Genomic DNA, 26,560 nt, shown 5'->3' with positions numbered 1-26,560 from the left:
TTTGGGGTTCTGCATGTGGTTTAATTCCTGAAATGCTGAGAAACACAGGTGGGTAACAAGCCTGCAACAGCGCGCACCCCTGCAGTGGGGAGGGCGCCCGGTGAAAACAACAAAACAGTCCCATCCCACGGCCTCCCAAGAGTGGGTTTACACGAAGCCTTTTGGTTTTATTTTATTTTTTTTAACAAACATACATTGGAAATAGTAAAGGTTTCTAATTGAAAAGAGATCTAATGCATAGTTTCTCTGCAGCACAGAAGACCACCTGTTCCCAAACTTCAAGGTTAGGGCTTTGAAACATTCAGCTGCTAAATTATCTCCAGCTGGCTAGCTAGTTAGACTTATTGGAGCGCATTGGTATCACAGGTGATTATGTTTTGCATTTAGCAAATGAGCACAACTACTTTTTTGATGTATTTTTAATTCAGATGGCTCAAAAGTCTTGTTATTTCAAGGGAGCCTTATGTCATACCACAAACATTGATACCTCCTGGTGGGAATGGTGGCTGTGGGCTCCCTAGTAGAGTTAATGGATGAAGGCTGAGATACTTAGATATTGGGGACATCAGGGTTATGGAGCAAAGCGTTATGAACAATAGCTAGAGAGAGCTCTAAGGCTCCCAAAGCAATTCATAACTATAACACAGATAAAGTTCCAAAGTCATTTCATCACCTATGTGAAAATGCAATACTGAATGTTTTGGCTCTCCAATGCATTTTGTTGTTGTTTTATTTTATTCATTATTATTATTATTTTTTGAGACAGAGTCTTCCTCTGTCACCCAGGCTGGAGTGTGGTGGCGTAATCTCAGCTCACTGCAATCTGTGTCTCCCGGATTTGAGCAATTCTCCAGCCTCGGCCTCCCAAGTAGCTGGGACTACAGGCATGCGCTACCGCGTCCAGCTAATTTTGGTGTTTTTAGTAGAAATGGGATTTCACCATGTTGGCCAGGCTGGTCTTGAACTTCTGACCTCAGGTGATCCGCCCACCTCGTCCCCCCAATATGTTGGGATTACAGGCGTGAGCCACCACACCTGGCCTGTCATTTTCTTAATCCAGTACTTCAATGTTTTACTGTCCTAGAAATGCCCTGGGTTTTCTCATGCTATTTCATAAGAGAATACGCTACTTTTCATTGATGTCAAGAAGGCAACAGAAATGCTCCTGGGGAAGATTTCCTTACAAATAGGTTTCATCTCATCAGTAACAAAAATTAGAAAAGTCTTTGGTCAGCCCATGGAGATGAGTTACCCTGAACCCACAAAAATGTCTCTTTATAAGAGCAACTTGCATCAGATGACAAAACAGGAATCAATTTCTCTTAGAAAAAGTTATTAATGTGTTAAGACCACTATTTTAGGTTTAATTCAGGCAAATGCTCACAGAACCTAAAATACTTTAGGGAACTCTGAGGTGAGCTTCCTTTGAAGGCTGGTTGGTTTTGTCCTTGTTTTTAAAGAGAACTCAACATGGCTACTGTGTGCTTATGATAGTTCTACAAACATGTTCACTTTTCTTTCCATCTATTTGTATAACATGTACAATCCTTGGGGAAGAGCATGTACAAAAATGTCTTCTAAGAAATCCCTTTACAAGGTAAACAGACTGCTACAGGTTCAACTTATGTTGAAAAGTAAAATTACAGTATCATGTAGGTATTATTACAATAGATCACTTTGAAGAATGCATCAACTGCCAGATCACATTTTCTAACCTGACAATTAAACTTCTCTTACTGATAATCACAGTTAGTCCCAGCTTTCAGGAAGCTGTGAAACTGCTGGTGGCCACAGCTACTCAGCTGTGACACCACGGGGGATTACTGACTTGGTGCTTTTCTAATATAGAAACAAACTCAACATAGAATCAAAGTGCTGTCTTGTGAATCTCTGCTCATTTCCTAGACACCTTCTGTTTCCTGAAGCAAACCCCCGCCCCAGTGGCATGGGAAGGTGAGCCAGGTCAGCCCTCCGCTTCTGCTGCTCCCTCATAGGCTCGCTCTTTGGCCCGCCTGGGGGCACAAGCTCCTGCGTGATCTCGACTGGCTTTTCTGTGATTTGCAGAAACCTGAAAACCATCACATCATTTGACTTTGGGATATGATTAAAATTACGCAGGGACAAATGACTGAAAGGACACAGGGCTGGCGTGGGTCAGACCCTCACATCTGGGGCCAGCCTTGGACAAGCCCTTTTTGGAGAATTTGAACTTCAAAAACTTGGTGAATATGAGACTTCATGTCAGTCTAAGGAGACCAGGGATGGCATGTCCACCTAGTTCACAACCATGTCCTTGTACCGGGGGTTCAGTCCGAACCCACTTGTATAACCTGTTACCTGTGTGTTGTATGGAGATTCTATGTATGTACCACATGGCAAACACCTGCAACACAAATTCTGTGTAACATAGAGATGTACGAATATACAAGCGTCCATTCTATGCATAGGAAATGTAGTGTAAATCATCAAAACACCGTTCAGAGGCACACGGAGAGTCACACAGCATTATGTGGCCCACGACCTTCCCTCTCTGTGAACAACAGGGAGGGTGTCTGGGATTCAGCAGAAGGCTGTGGATGATGTCAGCAGCTCAGTACATCTGAAAGGCTCTGGAGCCCAAAGCGGACAAGGCACGTTGTCTACACTGAAATGGGGTGGTGATTCCTCGGGCCCCCTCTGTAAGAGATGTCCACACTGCGCAGGCTGTTGGTCAAAGTACGGTAGCTCTCCCGAGGCACAGCTCTCGAGGGGCCCCTGTGGAAGCGATGCATGCAATAAATAACACAGCCGCAGAGCAGGGCGCACAGAGACGATCACTTGCAGAAGATCCCATTCTGAAGCGCTGCGTTCTTGTCCATGATGCAGGATGAGGGGGCTGTGTGGGGCACGTCTTCCTTGACCTTCGGAGAGTGGGTGCTGTTGTTGCTGCTGCTTGATTTACTTCGGCTTGGGTCGAGCGCAGGCTGGATGGGGGAGGCGCGGGTCCCCCGTCCCCTGACCAGGCAGTTGCAGACCAGACGGAAGAAGGCCCTCCGCATCTCCTTGCTGGCCAGCGTGTAGATGACCGGGTTCATGGCCGAGTTGAGCACAGCCAGCACGATGAACCACTGAGCCCTGAAGAGGACGGGGCACGCCTGCACCCTGCAGGCCACATCGATGAGGAAGAGGATGAAGAGCGGAGACCAGCAGGCAATGAACACGCTCACCACAATCACCACGGTCCGCAGCAGTGCCATGGACCGCTCCGAGTTGTTGTGGTTGGCCACCTTACGGCTGCTGGACTTCACCAGGAAGTAGATGCGTGCGTAGAGGATCACGATGGTCACCAGAATGGCCGTGAAGATGCTGATGCAGAAGGCGATGTACTTCTTGGAGTAGAGGGGCAGGATGGTAGAGCAGTCCGGGAGATTGTGCAGGCAGTTCCAGCCCAGAATGGGCAGGGCGCCCAGCGTGAAGGCAATGAGCCAGCACATCCCGATCAAGAGGAAGACGCGGTGCTTCTTGTTGGCGTCGTAAGGCCTCATTTTGATCATCGTCAAGTGCCGCTCGATGGCGATGGCCAGTAAGCTGCAGGTGGACGCCCCGAGGGCCACGAACATACTGCCCTCTCTGAGGAACCAGACCGTGGGAGACAGGCTGAACGTCTTCTTGCCGGACATCAGAATGTTGACCTTGTAGGCGATGCCGGCCAGCAGGTCGCAGAGAGCCAGGTTGCCAATGAAAAAGTACATGCGGTTGTGAAATTTATTGTTTTTCCAGATGGCAATCAAAACCATCAGGTTCTCTAAGACGATGAAGCTGCAGATGACCAAGAAGAGCACGGTGGTGAGCGTGCCGGCCTCGGAGGCCTCCTTCAGCCTGCCCGCCAGCTTCCCCACGTACTGGTAATGCTCCCGCAGGGTCTCATTCCCCCGCGCAGGCTGGAGACGCGGCGGGAGGGCAGTTGCCATCACTCGGCATTCACAGACGGTTAGCTCCAAAATCCACCAGAGGGCGCTCGAGGAACATTCATTTCAGAGGGAAGCAGGGCTGAGGCTCTGGCTTCTTTCAGCAAAGCGTGCAGGCCAGACTCCAGCCAGGGCGTTGAAAAAGGGCTCCTGCCAACAGATAAAAAGAGGGAGCGACCATTGATAAAACGATCGCCGCCTAAGGGGCCACGGCCACGCTGTTGGAGAAAGGCATGAAAAATGTGGAAGTATGGGGATGGCTGGCCAGGTCAGGCTGCACAGAGGGTCTTTAGACACAGGCTAAGTTCCTAAGTGATTGGGTGAGCATAGGAAGCAATTTGGTGTCTGGAGTTGCCGGGAAGGGAAATTCAGTGCATGAATTATTGAATCCTGTAACAAAGATACACAGACCCAAATACAGCTTCCATCTGGAAATCTCCAGGCACTAGAAAATGCTAACTAGTCCTCATCTAGGGCACGGGAGCTGGTGACCTATTATCCCAGTTACCCAGGGAAAAGCAGGATTTTCTCAGGACCAAAAAGCAGGATGGAATCTGAATGATGCCTGCTCAATTTCCAAGACCTCCCTGGTGAGTTTCACAGTGGTATCGTGGGAAGCTCCCTCCCTTCCCAGATGGCGTCCCCTGGATCCAGGCCCAGAAATCAGGTCTGAATGGGCTGTAGGTTGGCCTGGCAGAGAGCCCTGAGGCCTGACCATGCGGTCATCGAGGGACCAACAGTGCAAGTCTGGGCAGTGCCCATGCAGACACCACACTGGTGAGCAGCGGGTCCAGGGCCCAGCGAAGAAGGAATATCAACCTGCAAAAACGGGACCTCAGTCTACAGAGGATAAAGGAAGGACAGGAAAGCAGTAACAATCACACTCACTGAGTCTGGCTTGAAATTCAGAGCCCTGAATATCAGATAGAACTACATGGGAGCATGTGAACCAACAGAAGCGGCACATTTGGGAGCACTGCAAGAGAGAGAAAGTGGTAAGCAAAGGCCTCGATGAGTTCTGAATACCAAACTCTTCTCCCACCAGACCTCAAACATTTGCACTCAACCACACTGGTAACAGGTAATATCAATCAGCCTTCTGTGATGTCGATGACGCCACATACCCAACTATCAAGGTAGAAACCGCTTTCAGTGGACTCATTTATTTTATTTTATTTTTTATTTTTATTAAAAAAAAATTTTTTTTGAGACGGAGTCTTGCTCTGTCACCCAGGCTGGTGTGCAATGGTGCAATCTCGGCTCACTGCAACCTCCCCCTTCCGGGTTCAAGTGATTCTGCTGCCTCAATCTCCCGAGTAGCTGGGATTACAGGCACCTGCCACCATGCCTGGCTAATTTTTGTATTTTTAGTAGAGACGGAGTTTCACCATGTTGGCCAGGCTGGTCTCAAACTCCTGACCTCAAGTGATCAGCCTGCCTCAGGCTCCCGAAGTGCTGGGATTAAAGTGTGAGCCACCGCGCCCAGCCATCATTTATTATTTGAGTATTTAAATATCGAATTAAGTTCAAATGAGGCTAAAAGAGCCCACTGTGTGTATCCAGTGAATTTCTTTCTTTAACTTTTATAACGTTTGAGCCATAGCCCTGAATTTGCTTCAGAGACACATGAACCACTCACCAATACTATGGGCTCTGCATTTTAGGGTGTGATAGACTGAATCTCATCCACCCATGAGTTTATTCCCAGGTACAGATCAGTCCCTTGAAGATCTGGGGCTTGCCTGGTTGGGGCTGAGAAGCAGAGGTGGCTCCAGATGGTGTCTGTATCCTCGTGACCTTCCGGAGTGGCGGATGCTGTCAAAGTCCTCTCTCTACATCAGTTTGGGGGGCCTGGATTTTCTGAGATGGCCCCTTGCTTCTTTGCAAAGATTTTTTTCCAGTGTCCTGGAGCTTGGAGGTGTTAGTTGTTCTGGAGACCACAGGGGTAGAGGGCTGGTGGGGGGTGGGATGTCCGAGCTGACGTCTGTGCTCTGCCTAGAACTGCCCGACCCTTCCCAGCTGCCGCCTCCTGAAGTCATGGAGGCCTTGGGTCGAGGTCAGCTGGAATGCCAAGTGCTGGCAGAAAGGCTTATTGTTGGTCAAGGCTCTCTGCTCACTGCAGAAAGAAAAAGCAGCCAAGTTCCAAGTCCGGGCTGATGATGCAGGACGAGAGGGGGTTGCCTGCCCAGATCTCTCCCATCACTCATGAGCCACGACAGGCAGTGCAGGGCCCTGGGCCTGCCTCCCTGAGCCCCGAGCGTGGCTCATCCACGCCAGCGCTACTTGGCTCCCCATTCACCTGAGAAGAGACCATGTCTCACTTGTAGGTTCTCCTGGAGGTGAACAGGACAGTCCAGTGGGCAGCCTTCCCCCCAGCCCCTCCCTCTCTACCCTTTCTGATTTTTATTTAAATATTGCCCATCCTTCAAACCTCAAGTCAAATTCTACTTGCTCTGTAACATTTTCTGGAATCATCCCAGCCCTGGTGACTTTTCTCTGATGCTGCATGCCACTTTTGAAAAAGCACTGCAAACTGCCTCTTTAAATGGGACAATACCACAGGCAGCAGCATTTTCTGAGCATCGAGCTTCTCCATTCACATAGGGACCTTCCACCCAGGGTAAGTCCACAGTACCCTCCCCAGCGTCCTGTACAATGACAGGTGCTAAAAAGATACTGTCCCTTTAGTTTTTGTTTGTTTGTTTGTTGTTTGTTTGTTTTGTTTTGGGGATGGAGTCTCATTCTGTCACCCAGGCTGGAGTGCAGTGGCGCGATCCCGGCTCACCAAACCCTCCACCTCACCACACCCTCCGCCTCCCAGGTTCAAGCAATTCTCCTGCCTCAGCCTCTTGAGTAGCTGGGACTACAGGTGCCTGCCACCACGCCCGGCTAATTTTTGTATATTTAGTAGAGACGGGGGTTTCACCATGTTGGCCAGGCTGGTCTTGAACTCCTGACCTCTAGTGATCTGCCTGCCTTGGCCTCCCAAAGTGCTGGGATTACAGGTGTGAGCCACCGTGCCGGGCCTAGTATTGCTTATGATTTCTTTCTTTCTTTGTCTGTGAGCAGGGACTGGAGAATCACTATTTCTGATTTTCACTTTGCTGGGTTTCCACCCTGATCAGGGGCCTCTCGGGGACACATGTGCTGTGCCTGGCATGCACCCTGGCATGAAGCCGGGTATGAGGACAACCTGGGCCCTCAGGCTGTCTCCTGCCACCTCCAGTACCATTGCACAGTGCCGAGGGGGGCCACGAGGGCTCTGCCGTTTCCCACATGAACAGTCACTCATGCTCATGGAAAAGGCATGGAGCAAAGGCAGTCTGTGGGCAGTGCCCTGTGCCAGCATCCTCCCTCCCATAGCAGCTGGGGCCAGAGCCGTGGTCACCATGCTGCCAAACGGATGACCTGCCCGGCTCACACTGCAACGAGAGGGGCCTTCACCTGGCAGACAGACAGCTGTCCATGACACCACAGTGTCCTGGTTTATCCCACAGCATCGCCGGGATACCCACTCCAGTATGTGGAGCTTCTGAGACAGAAACTGACAAGCTGCAGACAAACCTTGGTTCCAATCAGTGATGCCTGAGGCCCCTTGTCCCCAGCTCAGGTAGGGATTCAAGCACAGCTCCATGTTCCTCATCCTTTTAGGTAACACTGGCATATTGTTATAATTCAGACTGTTCTTGTACTACCTCAGCTTGCCTCCTGTGCCTCAGTTTCCCCCATGACAACCTGACCCTACCATTTTATACTTGTCCTGTCTCCTCTGAACCTTCTCCACACCTTTGCTTTTGCCATGCATCCCCCATGACAACCTGACCCTGCCATTTTTACTTGTCCTGTCTCCTCTGAACCTTCTCCACACCTTTGCTTCTGCCATGCATCCCCCATGACAACCTGACCCTGCCATTTTTACTTGTCCTGTCTCCTCTGAACCTTCTCCACACCTTTGCCTTTGCCATGCATCCAACAGCCAGATCTGGACTTGCTCCCAGGAGTGGAGAGAAGAGGCTGAGCAGACCCATCGCTCCACAGGCTCATACAAAATTGAGCAGAGCAGAAAACAAGCAAACAATTAAAGACAATAACCAGCAATAAAATAACCCCAATAAACATAGTATAAGATTTGCCAGAGACCCATCAAAACTATGAATCTTGAGGGCAAACATATTTTCCCATTAATGTTCGATTTATCATTTTCCTTATAATTAAATATTCATCCCTCAAGAAGCATATTTGTCCAGAACATCTTTTGTTAAATATGATTCTCCGCATTTTGCCTAAGTGGAAGATATCTGGCGTCTTTAGAATCTAAAAGCTCATTTTCTCTGGATTATCAACATTTACAAAGCGGGCCTCATCCCAAGAGTTAAGTGCTGGGCTAAAGGCCAGATTGATTTTGGATGCATCTACACATTATTGTGCACGGTTAAAAGCATCTCATGGACAAGAGTTCCCCTCCGCTCCTGAGGGGTACCAGCCACAGACCTCAAGTTTGCTGGAAGAAAGCTCGAAGCCCACCCAGGCCTGAGGCTCCTGGAGTCAGCGAGCCCTACTCAGGGCAAGAGGGGAGTCAGCCACTCTGGAGGATTGGTACTAACACTGCCAGGGACTGCAGGAGTGCTGGGCACTGCGGGCACCGGCAGGCCTGGGACGCTGCCTGCCCCACCACACAGAGATCAGTGAGACCAGTACCCAGGCCAGCAAGAGGATGGGCTGGACCCTGCAGCCTTCCTTGTGCCCCTCCTAGTCACCACCTGTCCCCAAGCATCACCACTACCTGGGCTAGGACTCTCCCCTAGGTGAGTTTAGCCTGCTTCTGACCTTCACATGAATGAAACCCTGCAGGATACAATTGTGTCCATTGCTTTCCTCTCCCCATGATGCTTGTACGAGTCCTGCACATAGATGCACCTGCATGCTGAATATTCCTTCTTGCTCTCATGGTGTGGGCAGATACACTACCCTCTATTCATTCTTGTTTATGGACATGGGGTAATTTCTTCCGTGGCCCATGTGTTGATTATCATCAGGTGGCACTGCTGGGATTGATTGAGGATGTTCTCTTGGCGAACAATGTCCATGTTTCTGCAGGGCCGATGTTGATTTGTGAGCGGTGTGTTGGTGTCTGGGATGGGCTTTAACCATGACTTGGAGGCACTGGGCTTCCCAGACCCCAGCCAGCTCATCTTGCAAAACTGGTGTGGGGAGGAGGGGTGGCCCCCAACAGAGGGCAAGACTGATGCAGTATTAGTGTTCACTCTTTGCTGTATTCCAAAAGCAAGTGTCCAGAGCTGGCAGTGACGTTGTAAATTTGATGACGGCTTAAATTCCACCTGAACACTTAGAAATAAAGCCAGATGCTGAGACATGTGGCTCTTTGCAGACTAGTTTTGTATATATTCAGAAAGCTGGGCACGTTACGGAAGACACAGGAGTACGGACAGCTGCAGAGTAGAGACGCTCCTCCTCATTAGCGGTGGGTCTCTAACCGATACTGACGCTGATGCTGGGCTGCTCCCACTGCCCACCTCCACGGCACATCCTTGCCTAGACGTTCCACTCTTTTCCAAGTGCTGCACTAACACATCTCCCTGACCGGCTGGACAGACCCTGCCCACCACCCAGCTCTTCAAGATACTTAAGTATTTGATTGTCTGCATCTTCAGTCTTTCCATGTTTACTGAGAGACACTGCTCACATCTCAGCTTCCCTCAGTTCTACTCAATAAACAGCTCATTAGCTAAGAGTTTTCATGTCATCCTCACTAAGCTGGGATCATCCAGCCTACCTCAAAGCATTTTAATACCAACACTTTTTTTTTTTGTAGAGAAGGAATAAGACGCCTTCAGAAGATGAGTCTGCAGTGAATGACCCCAAGTTAGACCCTGCCAAGGTCAGAGGTGCCTACCTTCCCCCCATTTTCAAGGAGAAGCATCGCTGGGGGGAGGGTGAGCCAGAGAGAGGAGGCCGGATGGATTCCAGATGTGCTTTCTATACTAGCGATTCGCTTTCTCTACCCATGTCAAGTTGAAAAATAAGCAAACTATAAAAGGAAGAAAAAGAGAAAAAATAAAGAAAATATTTCCACAGTCTGATCTCCTTCCCAACACCCCCCTTTCTCTCTCTGCATAAAAGAAAAGCACAATAAGATAGTAAGATATTTCTCTCGGTCAGATGCAGGATGCTATATTTTTAATAGACATGTACTCCCAGGGAAATTAACTAGCTCATCCTCCAAACTGAATTAAAACACCAAACATATGCCAATAAACAAAATTTCTTGGAAAGCAAGATTTTTTTAAAAAATTTCATTTAAAATAACTTAAAAAGGAAATGAGTTGGCCGTTTCACAGCTCCAGCAAAATTTCTTTGCTAATGAGTATTTTCCCTTGCTCTGGATTTCTTGGGTGACCTCACTCTGCTTTTGGAGACAGTCCATTGCAAAATGCATGCTTCACACACCCAGCTGCACACGCTTGGCCCATGAATGCAGCTCCCCTGAGAAATAACAACTGTTACAGAAAAACCAGGTGAGGGCTTCGTGTCTTTTCTCCCTTCTCCTCTTCAAAGCGTGCAAGTCAGTGCACTTCCCTGGTTAGACTTACTGCTTCCTGGTGGCTTTTCCCCAAGTCCTTCTCCATCACAAACAAGGCTGGCACATTATGAGCTATCCGGGCATAGTCCAGGGAACCCCAGATATGGAGGCAGTGCCCCAGGAAACTCAGGCCCCGACCCTGAGCTTCTGCCTCCGTGAACACTGTCCTAAGCTTCCAGACTTGTGTGTGGGAAGGCAAGTGCATCTGATCCAGGAGGTGTCTGACCCCTTTGCCTGTCCATGAGTGTTTTTAAACCTTCTCCCTTCTGCTGCTTCTTCATGACGGCATAGGATAAATGACTCTCAAGATTTCCACAGGGATGAATCCACAGGGATATGGAAATAGGCTCTGTGAGAGGGCTAAAGGCACATTCAAATAAGAGCCATCCTGCCCACGAAGTCAACCTGAGATCCTTCCTATCCCTTCCCAAAGGGGCAGTCTCACCTGGTAACTCGGCATGTGTGCCACCTTGCACCATGGACATAGCACACATGGCCCCACAGCAGCATCTGCCTTCTGAATGTACACAGGAGAATACCAACGCTGTGGGAGGCGGGGGGCTCACTTGTCCTTAGTCACAGAGCTTGGAAGAGGCTGGGCTGGGCTGGTGTCCGTGCCATCTGATTCCAGGATGTCACATTAGGGATGAGCTCTTTGGGAGGCTGCCACCTTGCCACTGGTTCTTTGCCTAGGTGGTGACAAGAGATTCTCTGGCAAGTTTTAGAGACAAACTGCCTCATGCTTCCATGCCAGCAGAATGTTAGAATGTCATTCTAGGGGCACTGAAATATCTGGAAAATTTTGAAGCCAGGAAAATGGAGCGGCATCTGCAGGCCAAAGAGCACCACCCATTGCTTGAGGAGCGGGTCCTCGCCTCGCTGTGGGAGCTGACCCCAGCCCAGCCTGTGGCGCAGTGAAGAGCCAATTTACACTGGACAATCTCATCACTGATTTGACCCAACTGGCCTATCGTCTGTTACAGACACAGCTTCAATTCCTCAAAAATAGGATTCAAAAAAGGGAAGGAGGCTTTATGCCCAGTAGCTATAACAGTAACATCAACTGAAACGTGTTATTAACTGAAACTAGATACGATTCCACTCAGTCTATTCTTTTTCTTTTTTCTCAAACATTATATTATCTCCAAAAGCTTAAGGAAAATCTTAAGGCAATTAATTTGGCAGAAAACATATGGCAGAGGAATCATAGGAAATGGCTCTGAAACTGATAAGAAAGGAATTAGGAAGCCAAATATGAAGGAACGGAATGGCTCATAGAACCCACAGCACCCTGTTCCAGCTGAGGTAAACGGACTGCACAAGGCTGGCGGCCTGGCCCTGGTAACACTGGGGAAACAGTACAAAGTCCTGGCAGTTAAAGGGGTCTACAACACGGCAACCTCAGATTTTTCAAAATTGTGGCATGCTCAAATTCTTTTTTGGTAATAAAAATATATCCACAGTATATGATAAAAATATACATACAGTACAAGTATTGAGGAAGATGAAAGAGATACCATGAAATCAAGTTAGTGTCATTGTTTCCAGAAAGAGGAAAACCAATCCCTGAATTCTGAGAAATAAGATCCTTAGGCCACTATGTAAAGTTTCTTCTACAGGAACCTGGAGTCTCTACCCTTTGCATATGGTAGAAAATCAGAGACTCATGCATTTGAATAAAAATCACAATGATAAAGAGGAAAAGGGCATTTTCAAAGATGAAAACTGGTTGAGAAATCATTCTCTCTAAATCTTAGAGGGAGGCTCTTAAGAGCTAGCTTCAGTTTGTATCTCAGGTATCAGGTGATGGGCGTGACTTCAGAGGCCCAAAGTGAGTATTTACTGGTTTGCTAATGAAAAAAGCCTGATGTGTGGTTCTTCCTCTATGGCAACACAGTTATTCAGCCTAGCATTGAGGTCTGCATCCATGAAATAATACTTTACAGATATGAACACTTCTACAACTCCTCAAGCGCGCGCACACACACACGCCCCGCACCATCACCATCTCCTCAACCAACACCAGCCCTGGGCATGGCCAGCTATCCTTGTTAGTCATATATCTGCAGAACATAATCCTTCCCTTATACTTTCTAGGAATTATATTTTTCTTAACCATGCCTGCAAGATTTTCGTCTATGAATAAACAATATTGAAAAGATAAATTATGAGTATGTGGTCATATACAAAGTCTGTGACTTCTAATGTCCAGATTTTAGAATGACACCTAATTCTGGAGATCTCAGAGGTCCAGGTAGGAGTGGGTACCATGTATAGGGTGGGCCTCCATTTAAAAATAACCTTCTAAAGAGCTCTCTGTTTTTGTAGCGCCCCTTTCCTTATTTTAAGGGTCAAAATGAGGTGTGTTCCCTTAAAAAATCCAACAAGAAGTTCCTTTCTTATATCTAAATATAAAAACACCGCAAAGAAATGTGCCATTGGGAGTGTCCAAAGCCAGAAAGTCAGAGAGAGAGAGAGAGAGAGAGAGAGACTGACTATTGGGAGACTCAAAAAGCCCAAAGCCCCTTCTCTAGCTGTTATCTCAGTTATGAACACAATGTACTGATTTTCCGTGGGAACCTCATTATTGCATTGTGGGGACTTCGTCTTCCAGCACCGATTCTGACGGACCTAATTGCTTTGTTTGAGAAATGTTAGGAAAAAACTAATTTTCCGGCGAATATTGTTTAAAAGAATGATTTTCGCAGGCTAACGACCACAGCCCTCTCCCACGTCCAGCGTCCCCAGGCCCTGGCACTGCGGGCGCCTAACTTTTTAATTGTCCAGGGAAAACGACTGATGGAACTTCTCCACAAACAGCCTCTCCAATTCTATCCAGGTATTCAGCTTCCAGCCCGTTGTAAACGCTCCGGGTGCGGTGGAAAGGCCTCCTCCGCGTCCCTGCAGCGGCTCTGGGGGAGGGGTGCTGATGTGGAGCGCTCGGGCCGCCGCGGCGCGCCCAGGTCCCCGTCGCGCCCGGGATCGGTGGGGTTTTGTCGGAAAGGTGGGTCCTTAGGCCCCCAGACCCCCACCCGGGTTCTGCGTCCGCGCGCCCCGCCCGGGCCCGCCGCTCACCTCGGTCGGCTGAGGGCGCTGGGGCCAGCGGCATCCTGGCGGGTGGCGCGCGGCGGTGCCGGGGCGCCCGCTCCTGCGCTCCAACGCCAGCTGGGCTGGGAAGCCCGGCAGTCTCGGGGCTCGCGACGTCGTTCCCGGGCCTGGGGTCCTGCTCGGTCGCGTCCTGCCGCCGCCTTCGGGTCCCTGAGTCCTTGTTCCCTGTCCCCGGAACCGGCTTCCTCGGCCTCTGCCCGAGCTAGTCAGAGACCAAACTTTTCCAGCTGCCCGCCGGGGCGGGACCCACGCTCCACCCCTCCCCTCGCCGCCCCCAACTCCCGCCCCTCGTCCCCGCCCCCCGCCCCCGAACCCGGCGCTCCTCCAGCTCCCCACCTCCGGCTCAAGCCGCCTGGTCTGCGGGCGCCCAGCCCGCCCCTAGCCTGGACCCCTTCTCCCCGACCCCGCCAATCCCCTAGGCTCCTGCTCGCCCTCCGGCCCCTGTCCCCAGGCCGGCCTCTAGACCCTGCCCTCATCGGGCGAGCCCCAGGTGCCGACCCTGGGCGCCCAGCGACCCGGCGGGAACAGGCTCGGAACCGGGTCGGAGGTCTGGGCTTGGGCGGGCGCCTGCCGCGCTGACAGCCAGAGTTTGTTTGGGCCGATTCTTGATAGAATTAATACTATCATTATCGTTGGTCCCGATCCTGACCATTTCCTTTTGTAACTGGCCAACCACCGGCTTGGGCTTGTAGGTGGGCGGCTGGCGCCGGACAGCGTTTTGTTTGGGCTTCCTCCTTCTCCACACTGGTCCCCTCCGGCGCCTGCCTGGTCCCTCTCCGCGCTCTACGCCCAGGCACGCAGAGACCTGGGCTCCAGGCGGGGCAGCACTCTCCCCTAGCCCCGCTGGTGCACCAGCGCCCACTCCGGCACAGAGCAGCGCCCCTCCTAGACCGGCAGCCGGCGGATCTCAGCCCCCACGCGACCCCCTCCTCACACGGATTTGCCCCTTTTGTGTGGCAATAATAATAATAATAATAATAATACATCCATATGAAGGCTTCAAACAGAAGAATTCCCAGAGAAGGAACTGCCACATTTTCAATCAATGGCAAAGGCCATGATTGATCGAATACAGAAACAATCTTAGAAGCTTGGGGAGAAAGGAAAAAAATAAAGAAAAAGGAGGAAGAGGAAAAGGAGAGAGGAGAGAAGCGGGAGGAAAAAGACGAAAAAGGAAGGAGAGGCCTGTCATCCGACTGCACATTCCTGGGCCGGCAGGATTGGGGCCGCAGGGGCCGCTGCAGAGAGTTGAGGATTCTTTGTGCAAAGGCGGCTGGTTACTTTCTGTCTTTTGCCCTCTTGCCTCCAGAGGGTGAGCCCAGCGCATCCTTCCTTTGGAGCAGGGTGCATATGCTTATTTGGGGTGCAGTTTGAGCGGTGAAGGGCACTAAGAGTGGAAGTCGGGGGCACTCCTGTTCCCTGCAGAGAAACGCAAGCCCTCAGCAACTGAGCTGAAGCAGGCAAGTGACTCTGCCTGCGGAGGCTGCCGGCCCTAGAGGCTCTGGGCCTCAGGAGCTGGGGGACTTCCCAGCGTTTCGCCTATGCCTGTGTTACCCTGGAGTCTCCTGGCACTGCAGCCTTCCAACTTGTTCGGAGTGTCTGGTGTACGGCTCTGAGAAGCCACTTCTGTCCCAAGTTTCATGTGGGCCTGAATGTGCTTCCCTTTGTTGGACTCCTACAGCATCAAGTCAAGAAAAGAAGGGAACATGCGCCTTTGGCGTTGGTCCCAGCCGGGATAACAATGCAGCATACTGTGGCCACTGTGCCTACACTTACCAAAACGGTCAATAGGTTCATGAACACATCTGTTCAATTAGTTGCTTCCCATGATGAAAACGTTACTGCTAGGTTACTGGCTGAGGGTTGTTTTAACCGGCACCCAAGTCTCCATTCCTAGAGCAAGTCAGTTACCCTGATACAATAGAGCAACCTTGAGGTGTGGTGAGGCCTCCAAAACTAGTCTCCGGAATTGGAGCCCAGAAGCCCTGAGGAGTGATGTGGCTCTCATGCTTTATGGCGGGTTTCCCTAAGAGAGACCCGAGATCTGACCCATGGCATCACTGAAGTTCCTCTTTCAGTGAGGCTCCATTTCCCTAAAGATCCCTGTCCTCAATGGGTCTCCCCACACAGGGGCCTCTCACTCACCCACTGCCCCACCCCCATCTGCTGTCCTCTTCCTGGGCCTTAAAGCTCAGACTCTAGACTCTGACAAGGAGTCCTCCATGCCCCCGTAGAAACCATCTTCTCTCACCACTCCTCTCGAGAGAAACAGCCCTCCCTACGGTTCTGTTGAATAAGTCTCCCCCTCTGCATCCTGGTTCACAAGTGAAAGCAATTTAACAGAAGAATGCCAGCTGATAAACGTAGAAATGGGAGAATGAGGAAATCCCCATTCTGTAACCCTTAATGAAATAATTAAGTCAGGCAGTGTGCACTAGTGGGTGTCAAACCCTTAGGTGAAAGTGTGCAGGTGAACTGGTGCTAATTGGAAAAAAAAAAAAAAGGTTTTCCATTTTCCTTTTTTTATGGAGACATCTGGCTGTATCTTAAAGGAAGATCAAACTCACTGTCACTAATACTGGCTCAACCTGGCATTATGTGATGCAAAAGAAACACACAACATCACTGTTGCTGTGTGCTTGCCAAAGATGCTTCAATTGAATCAATTGCAAAGCCTCTAGACTCTACTGCAAGTTTACAGGAAATGGAAGAGCTTGAGCAATGAGTTAAATGACACCATGGAAAACAACCGGACTGCCAGAGTGTGGGCGTTCTGCAGTCAGTGGCCTGATCTCTTCCAAAACAATCAATGTCAAGAAAAAGGGTGAGGGATTCTTCTGGTATAAGAGCAGCTGAAAAGAAGCAGTATAACAATAAGTACAAATGCAGATTGACTCCCAGCCGGACAAATCAGTGCGCGCGCGCGCACACACACACACACACACACACACACACACATTTTGCAGGAAATTACAAATTGGAGGGGATATTGAATGATATTATAGAATTATTGTTAATGTTTTTAAGTGTGATAATAGTATAATGTTTATTTAGGAGAATGGCTTTCATTTTAGGAGGTGCTGTTGAAGGATTAAAGAGTAAAATGTCTTCATGTCTAAAATTTACATTGTTCAGCACAGTACGTGCACATAAGCTGATATGACAAAAGGCTGGTGATTATTTTGGTTCTAGCTGGTGGTTACAGGAAAGGGGTTGTACAATCTGTTCTCTTTCTTTGTATCTTGGAAAAAAGTTGGAGAAAAATAAAATGGCAGGTACTAAACAACTAAAAAATTTCTCTACCTTTGCGCTTAGACTTTAAATCAAATCTAGGCTTATGGGAATAAAATTAAAAGATACTATAAGTTATATCTGTATACTTTTGAAAATCATGTGGCTGCAAACTTAAATATGATTTGAATAAAGGTATTACATATCATAATTATGTAATATAACCTTACATGCTTTTTAATTAAAAAAATGAAATACATTCACTTTCCCAACAAATTAGTGTCCACAGCCTGGCGAGCAGGTACAGTACGGTCAAAGGACATGCAGTTTTAAGATTTGAACTCAAAGTGAGCGCTTTCTCCAGCACAACCAGTGCCCTGCAGGAGAGCAGAATTGTCTCAGAAGAGCTGAGTAAATGCACCTCCTTTCTCCCTCCCTTCTGCCCTCCCAGCCTCTGCTTCCAGGATCCCAGGGTGCCTCCCCAAGTTTCTGGGTCTGAGTTAGTCTGCACTATCTCTACTCTTAGCTCTGTTTAGCGCAAAGGCTGCAACAGACAGTCCATATCTGAGTCAATGTGCAGGCATGCTATTTTTTTGTTTGTCTGAGCCCTCTTTTCAGGAAAATGTGTGTTGGTCACAGTTTGCACACATGAGCTTGACCCCTCGAGTCCTGAAGGTTTCCAGAGGAGGAGTGCCCCCTGCAAGGTGGGGTCTAATAGATAGTTATGATGGTTAATTACATGTGTCAACTTGACTGGGGCATGGGGTGCCCAGATATGTGGTCCGATATTATTCCGAATGTGTCTGTGAGGGGGTTTCTGGATGAGATTGACATGCGAGTCAGTAGACTGAGGACAGCAGATGGCCCTGCCTACTGTGGGTGGGCCTCACCCAATTAGTTGAGGGCCTGAGTAGCCTGTTATTGAAGACAAAAAGCCAACACTCTCCCTTGTTAGAAGTCTCTCATTAGGAGAATCCTCTTAGAACTGGAACTGGAACCTTGGATCTGTAGACATTGGATGTGTCAGCCTCCATAACTGCGTGGGCCAATTCCTTATAATAAAGCCTTTGTGTATGCTATAGGTATACCTTCGGTGGATTCCATTTCTCTGGAAAGCCCTGACTGATGCAGTGGCCCCAGGCAAAGGGCAGAACCTCACAGATATGGCCAGAAGGGAGCCATATCTGTGGTAGAAGGGAGCACGGGGCTACACTGGGGACAAGCGGCTTGTGGTCAGTCCATCTGTGCCTCGCCAGATATCTCAGAGCTATTTCTTCTCTGTCGCCTTGCTCTACGCAGAACTTGGGGGAAATTGCTTTAAAATATTGACCCCAATGTGGATTTGTAGAATGAAACTTGGCTTTTTTTTTTTTTTTTTTGCAATAACCCTGTCTTGACCCAAATGAAGCCTTTGACTTACTGCCAGAGCTCTTTAGGGAGGCGTGTTCATTTGGTGACAGAGATGTCTACCAATGCCGAGTCTCAGCACTTCAACTGTGGCTCCACGGTGGTTACATCACTGTGTCCCCATCATTAAACCCTTAATGTGTCCCCATCTCCAACCTCATGGTCAGCCAGCAGGAATCATCAGAAGCTTCAGGAATTGTTCCTTTTTTTTTTTTTGAGATGGAGTCTCGCTCTGTCGCCCAGGCTGGGGTGCAATGGTGCGATCTCGGCTCACTGCAACCTCCACCTCCCGGGTTCAAGCGATTCTCCTGCCTCAGCCTCCTGAGTAGCTGGGATTACAGGTGCCCGCCACCATGCCCAGCTAATTTTTGGATTATTTTGGTAGAGACAGGGTTTCACCATGTTGGTCAGGCTGGTTTTGAACTCCTGACCTCAGGTGATCTAGCTGCCTTGGCCTCCCCAAGTTCTGAGATTACAAGCGTGAGGCACTGGGAATTGTTCTTTGTACATTTCATATTTTGTGATGACATCTGTAATATTCAGAAACATAACTAGTTGTGTGTGTGTGTGGTATATGTGTGTGTGGTGTGTGTGGTCTATATGTGTGTGCATGTCTCTGTGTGTGTATGTGTGTGTCAGCATGTTTGCATGTGTGTGTTTGCTGGAGAGGGAGGGAATGTGTCTGTCCCTCTGTGGAAGACGGAAACATGGTCCCTGAGGCCTCTTTTGGTCTCCTGCTTGCTCTGAGCTCTGCCTTCTCCTTCCTTTCCCGGGTTATATCTTGCCCAGGGAGAGTTTGTGCTACCCTCAGGTGCAAGTTACACAGAACATCTGAGTGGGAAGCACACACCCACGCCAGGTTCATGAACTTCTAGGGGCCTTAAGTCATTGTTGATGAAAAATACATTAGTACCCTTGATAACAAAAAGGCAAACTCAAACAACCACAGCACTTTTCTGGGTGAAATATTTCCCCCCAATCCCTTCCCTTGGCTGGTAACAGAATGGGAATTCACCACCATCTTGGGCAAGTGATGACTTCCTTTCCTTTTTCAACCATTATATAGTAAGATGAAACTCTCAAACGACCTGAAAGTGAGATGAAAATCACTCAAAAGAACCAATATTATGCAACAAGTTTAAATTAAAAACAAAGACTATTTTAACAATCTGTCTTCAGCATATCCATGTGATGAAAGCAGGTGGCCCTGTTGAGTGTGGGTGGGCCTCACCTAATCAGTTGAGGGTCTGAAAAGCCTTCACTCTATCCATCTGAATTGTGAGGACTCAATGTGCAGACAGACATGCAAAATGAAAGACTTATAATAAATGGGAAAACAGATAGGTTTAGCTCTTTTAAACATAGAAATAGTTGTAGAAAGGCCATATGGAAATGGTGGGGCAGAGAAGGAAGGCCCTCTGAGCCTGTTGGAGGCCATGCTAGGGTTGCATCACGCGCCACTTTGTGAAGCAGAGAGGTTGCTATCATTTGCAGCAATGAGCAAACAGAGGCTCATTCAAGTCTACACAGCCCGTAAGTAGGAAAGCCATTGATTCTTACAGAACCACACCCTGTCTCCTCTCTCCATTCTGTTCCCAACCTCTTGCCAGTGATGGGAAACATGCTGTTCAACCACAACATGAAAGGCACAGGAGCAAATATCCAAATTATTGCAGCAAACAGCTGGCAGGAGACATTTGCACAGAGATGCCCCATCATATGACTTGAGCATTGTTATCTACAGTGCATTCTCGGAGAACGTAGGTCAGACTCAGAGTTTGTTACCTGAAGCATCACTTTAGGATCTGGAGAAAAATTAACAAACTATTCTGGCATGAGGAATCGGACTTACATTGCGCAGGATGTAGGGTTTTCAGATGCAGTGAGAGCAGACAGGAAAATAAGAACTTCGCTGGCAGAGGTGACGAGGGTCTAATGTGTTCCTGCACATGTGTTTTTGTTAAGAGCCTGAACACTCTGAGAGCCAGGAGAAAGGTTGGAAGACACACTGTTGGGGGAGGCACTCTTGATTCCCTCTCTACTGTTTTGACGGAGGCTTACTGGAGGCTCATAGTGAAGTCTGCATCTGAATTCCACAAACAGGCAGTGCCACTTTTAGCAGCCTTGATGCTCTGAGTCAAATTAGTCCAAAAAACTTTCTTGTGTTTGTGGATACCACACCGGGGGGGTGTGGTGGGGGCTGGCTTGCTGGAGGAGTGTTCTTCACTTACAAACTGTTTATACACACTGTAAATTGTAAGTCAACAGAAGTGCCCAGTTGTGTTTGAATCATTCATTCAATGGCAAGCGGTGGTTATGCACAAACCTGTTTGCATTCTGCATAGACTGGTTCGGCATATTCCTCCCCTGCCTCTGGCTTTTTGAACAAGTGTCGACAATGTTGTTGAACAACTTTTCTTCTTCTTGGCTACCAAAAGGTTTACTTTATGGTGGGAATGGAGAGAGAGGGTGGAAATGAATATAAAGGGTAATTGCCAATTTCCTTACTCTTCTGACATCAAAGGCAGTGGATTTTAAGCAGAGAGGACAGGAGTTTTGATGGGGCAATAAGGGCAAATGCCAGCCAGTACTGCTGACCTAGTACTTATGCCATGCTGGGCACCATTCAGCGAGCTCTACACATAGACTCACTTACTCCTCATAGCAGCCCTGTGAGACCAATATCAATATCATCCCATTGTTCAGATGAGAAAACCAAGATACAGAGAAACTTTATACATTTGCCAAGAGTCACACAGCTGGTAAGTGGCCAAGCTCTGGTTTGACCCCGGATACTGTAAAGATGGCTGGGATGCCTTGTCCAGTTGAAGTTTGTGAATGTATTTTAGCCCTTTGGAGGTTGCAACACCTGAAAGACACTGGGCTGACTTTTTTTGTGGGTGACCACCATCCAGGGTGCCTGTGGACAGCCAGGGGTTCTGGCTGGAGCCCAAGTACAGAGTGGGAAGGACAGATGCCATCACAGACCCTCAGTCTTGCCACTCCCCACATCTACTCTCAAATCTGGAATATCATGGGTTGGTTTGGGTGAGACTGGATGGAGCCCACCCAGATCCCTTTTGGACAGCCCCAGCTGCAGACCTTGAGGACAGCCATTACAGGCTGGGTGCTGCTGTAGGAAGAACAGTGTGGGGGTGGGGAGAGGGGAGAGGGCTTGCTTCTTGTCTTGCTTCCACCATAACTCTTGGGTAATAAAGAAACTACTTAACCTCCGGGTTTGTCCTCATCTGAAAATGGCACACTCCTGCAAACAGTACAATGCTAAATATTGGGGCACTTAAAAGAATAGTAGGATTCTAAAACTTTACAAAATATACACATGTGTGAAAAGTTTTTTATTCCATATTAGTTGAATTGAAACCATGTAAAACCTTACTTCTGAATTAAAAAAAAAAACTAAAGCTGAGGTTTAAGAGAGAAAATGTCTCAGTAATCTAAGCTCTCACTTCAAGAAACTAGAAAAAGGAGAGCAAAATGAATGTCAAGCAAGCAGGGAAGGACACAATAAAGATAAAAGCAGAAATTAAATTAAAACAGAAAAAATCAATGAAACAAAAGGTACATCTTTGAAAAGATCAATAAATTGGCACACTCTAGCAAGACTGACAAAAAGAAAAAGAGAGAGAGAGAGAAGGCAGAGATTACCAACATAAGGAGTGAAGAGGCTATCACTACATACCCCAGAGACCTCACAAGGATACTAAAGGAATACAGTAAACAATTCAACACAGATACATTTTATGATGTAGGTGAAATGAACCAATTCATTGAAAAGCACAGCTACCACAGTTCTCACAATATAAAATAAGCAATTTTAATAACCCTATTAACTATTAAGAAAACAGAATTTATAAACTCTCAAAAAAATCCTCAAGGCCCAAATTGTGTCACTACAAAAGGCTACCAAACATATAAAAAATGTAACAACAATTCTACACAATCTCTTCCAGAAAACAGAAGAAGTGGAGATGCTTCCCAACTCATTTTTTGAGGTAAGTAGGATATTACTCCAAAACCAAACACAGACAGTACCAAAATATGATACAGACCAATATTCCTCATAAATATAGACACAAAAATTCTTAAGAAAATACAGCAAATATAATTCAGCAATATACAAAAATAATTATGTACTGTGATCAACTTGGGTTTATTCCAAAGATAAAAGGCTGGATTAAAATTTTAAAAATCAAGCCCTGTAGTCTACAATACTAAAAGGCTTAATGAGAAAAATTATGTGATGATATCAATTTATACAAAAAAATTGACAAAATTCAAGGCCCGTTTATGATAAAACTCTAAGGAAATTAGAAATAGAAAGGACCTTCCTCAATGTGATAAACAGCATCTGCAAAAAGCCACAGCTATCATCACAGTTAATGGTGAAAGACTGAATGCATTCCTTTGCGATCTGGGAAAAAACAAGATGTCCCCTCTCTCTACTTCTATTCAACCTAGGACTGGAAGTTCTAGCCAGCACAATAAGAAAATAAAAGAAAATGAAGGCATGTAGATCTAAAAGAAAGATACAAAGGGTCCCTATTGCAGATGATATGATAGTCTGCATGAAAAAATCTCAAGGCATTTGCAAAAACAAAACAAAATAAAACAAGACAAAACAAACAAGCACACGAACAAAAACCTAAGAAAGTTGCAAGATACAAGACCAACCCAGTAGTATTTTTATATACTCACAATGAACATATAGAAACTGAAATTAAAAATACAATATCTCATACAATCAGTAACACAAAATAAAATTCTCAGGTGTAAATCCAACAAAACACTTATAGGATTTGTATGCTGAAAAAGACAAAGCTGAAAAGAAAAATCAAAAATAAAAATAAAGACAGACATACCATGTTCATGGATTGGAATACTCAACATAATAAAGGTGTCAATTCTTCCAAATTGGTAAACAGGCTTATCACAGTTACTATCACAATTTCAGTAAGATTTTTTGTGAACATAAATAAGATTATTCTAAAATCTACATAGGAAAGCAAAGGAACCAGAATGGGTAAAACAACTCTGAAGATAAAAAATATAATGAGACCTATCAGTTTATCAGACTCCAATACTTAATATATAGGTGCATTGCTCAAGACTCTGTGATACTGGTAGAGAGAGAGACACATTGATCAACAGAACAGAGTAGAGAGCCCAGAAATAGCCCCACACAGGTGTGGTCAACAGATTTTTGACAGAGGTGCAAAAGCAGTCCAGTGAAAGAATGATAGTCTTGTCAACAAATGGTGCTGGGTCAATTGGATATCCATAAGCAAAAAAATGTACCTTGATCTAAACCTTACACTTATTACAAAAGCTAACTCAAAATGGATCATAGATTTAAATGTAAGGGGTTTATACCCCCTTTACATTTAAATGAAGTTTTTATATTTAAATGAAATACCCCTTTACATTCAAATAAAACTTTTACAAGATAACATAGAGAATATCTTTGGAACCTAGGGCTTAGTGAAAAATAATTTAAAATGATAGCAAGGCGTGATCTATAAAAGAAAAACATCAATAAAGAGGACCTCATTAAAATGAAGCCTTCTGCAAAAGACACTATGAAGAGGGTGAAAAGATGAAAAGACAAGCTATAGACTGGAAGAAAACATTTGCAAACTGCAGATCTGACAAAAGGGCTCATAACTAGAATTTGTAAAGATTATATTAAAAACTTGACAGTAAGAAAATCAAACAATTCAAATAGAGTACGGGCTAAAGATACGAAGAGGACACATGGATAATGGCACATGCCAGCCATTAGGGAAATGCAAATAAGGTCATGATGAAATTTCACTACAGATCTATGAGAACAGCTAGAACAAAAGGTAGTGCCAATGCCAAATGTTTTTGTAAGGATGTGGAGAAACTGGATCACTCTAGCAGTAACGTTACATGGTACAGTCACTCTGGAAAAGAATTGGGCAGTTTATTAAAAAATTAAACATACAATACCAAACAATTCAGCAATTGCACGCCTGGGCATGCATCCCAGTGGAATGAAAAATAAATTCATCCCTGTGGAATTCCATGGAATGTCCACAGAAAACCTACACATGATTGACCACAGCAGCTTTACTTGTAATAGCCAAAACCTGGAAACAGCCAAAATACGCTCACTAGGTGAATCACTAAATGGATGGTGGCACATCTACCAAGGAGTTTTACTCAGCGACAAAAAGAATCCACTGTTGATACATGCAACAGCTTGATTGAATCTCCAGATTATTATGCTGAGTGAAAAACCCCAAAATCTGTATGATTTTTGTGGCAGGCCAGGTCTCACTAACAACTGGTTCAGTACTGACTGAGTGGTTAAGTTAAATATTAGAAACCAGTGCCCTTATACAAAGGTTAGGATGTAACAAAAGCGCATTAGGAGTTTGGCCTAGGCCTTTCCTGGGCCTTAAAGCATGACAGAATAATGAAGGAATTCTTAACAGGGCCCATTTAAGATTAAACAAGTTTTATTGTGGGTCTGAAGAAACTCCCCAGGCCTCCACAAACAAGTTTATTGGGGGTCTGAAGGAACCCCGTGATTCAGCAGGAGACAAAATAAGGGTAATCACCTCAGCACCTGGACCCATTTAGATTAAGTAAATTTACTGAGGCTCCAGAGGAAGGTCTTCAGGACTCAGACCTAATTTACAGATTAAAATAAGTTAATCACTTATGCCTTTAGATGAATGCACACTTACACATAGATATATAGCTTAGAAGGTATATAAACTCTGAACAACTTCGTAATTTTCAGTTTGTCCAGTGATAATCTCCAGGTCTCTATTACCGGTTACAGAAATAAGAAACTCTCTTACTCCCCAGTTCATCTGCATCTTGCTATTGCGCCACAAGAAATAGCAGCCTCCCGCTCAGTTTGGTCCGGGAACAATTTCACTTACATAATATACATGGAGATGGGAAACATTAGTTGTTGCCAGGGGCCAGGACTGAGGGGCTGGTGGTGAGAAAGAAATGGGTGTAAACATAAAGGAGACTAGGGAGATCTTTGGGGCAATGAAATCGTTCTGACACTTGATTGCAGTCATGGTGACATGAATCTACACATGTGATGAATGGCACAGAACTACACACATCACACACACATACACACAACATGCTGTACGATGTCAATTTCCTGGTATTGATATTACAGTTATGTAAGATGTAACCATTGGAGGAACTGGGTGAAGGGTACATGGAACTCTCTGTACTATCTTTACTTATACTTGCAAATTCCTGTGATTCTACAGTTCTTTCTCAATAAAGAATTAGAAATTTAAATAATCAAAAATCAGAAAACCCACTTTTCGTCTGTGGGTGTGAAAAATTTAACAAGAGATGCCCCTCTGTTCCACTAGGCAGTTTAAAGGGTAAATGTGTTCTAAAGACCATGGAGAGTAGACCCTCAATGAGAAGGAACCAAGTTATCCCCTCATTAGGCAAGTGGGTGGCAGGAAACTGCACATAGAAATACCGTGGACTTATTTGGAATCACGTTGCTGTTCCTGGAGCCTGCGGTCTCAATGACAAATGGCTTTTTTCTAAGCTATTCTCTTTCCAGACAATGCAATAGAGCGCACAGAACTCCAAAACCTTGAGCCACAAATCCCAGGATCCCATGGTGGTGACTGGGGAAGCTGGAGGAAGGCTGGGGGCTGCAGGCTGTCTGCGTGCAGAGAGACATGCTCAGTGCTGGTGGCTGCCTTGGCCATTTCCTGCTTCATGGAACTGAGCCGGCACCAGCACTTCTTGCCATTTCTCAAGCGGCTCATTGCCCTTAACTCTGACTTTTAGATGACCACATGGCTCCCAGCTGGCGTCTTTATTTTTCCTGAATTTATCCACTTATCTCCTCTTGGTTAGTCTGAGCATCTAAACTTAAAATCATAATGCTCCAACTTTTTTTCCTTCCTTTTTTCCCTTTTATTTATCCTTAAATGTCTATGTACCCATTATAGTCAATGATGCCCTGGTACATCCCACAGTCCCCACAACTTTTATTGAATGGAATTAACTCTATTCTTTATGAATTACAGATGATTCTTGCTAACACAGTGGCATCTATTTTCAGGTGATTATAGAGGATTCTGAATTACCTTTGGGGCTTCAGACAGCAGGTTAGGCCCTGCAGGCAGGCGGCTTTTGGGTTTATCATTTACCTCTGCTTTTACCTGGTTTTGCAAGATCCTAAGGCCACAACTAGGATCTTGCATCCGGGACTTTCCTAATT

General features: G+C 46.6%; 2 protein-coding genes across 2 annotated transcripts; both read right to left on the bottom strand.

The window, feature by feature from the left end:
• On the bottom strand, positions 1 to 13,910 carry S1PR3 (sphingosine-1-phosphate receptor 3). Its single transcript, XM_025360471.1, has 2 exons — positions 13,624 to 13,910; positions 1 to 4,097 (listed from the first exon to the last, which is right to left on the bottom strand). Exon 2 carries the CDS (start codon positions 3,948 to 3,950, stop codon positions 2,814 to 2,816), a length of 1,137 nt encoding a protein of 378 aa, XP_025216256.1. The 5' UTR covers positions 3,951 to 4,097; positions 13,624 to 13,910; the 3' UTR covers positions 1 to 2,813.
• C15H9orf47 (chromosome 15 C9orf47 homolog) lies at positions 11,876 to 26,543 on the bottom strand. The gene is given in 6 exon segments (XM_025358887.1): positions 11,876 to 13,395; positions 13,397 to 13,434; positions 13,437 to 13,460; positions 13,624 to 13,849; positions 14,122 to 14,439; positions 26,427 to 26,543. Coding segments are annotated over 6 exon segments (795 nt in total). The 3' UTR covers positions 11,876 to 13,323.
• Between the last annotated feature and the right edge of the window lie 17 nt (positions 26,544 to 26,560).

The sequence above is a fragment of the Theropithecus gelada genome, chromosome 15, assembly GCF_003255815.1.
Source record: "Theropithecus gelada isolate Dixy chromosome 15, Tgel_1.0, whole genome shotgun sequence".
NCBI classification, from domain to species: Eukaryota; Metazoa; Chordata; class Mammalia; order Primates; family Cercopithecidae; genus Theropithecus; species Theropithecus gelada.
Note: the sequence above shows the minus strand (reverse complement) of the source record. Positions and strands in the feature narration are given on the sequence as shown.

Excerpts from the sequence above, each read along its gene's own strand:
- S1PR3 (XM_025360471.1), bottom strand. The coding sequence starts at position 3,950 with ATGGCAACTGCCCTCCCGCCGCGTCTCCAGCCTGCGCGGGGGAATGAG.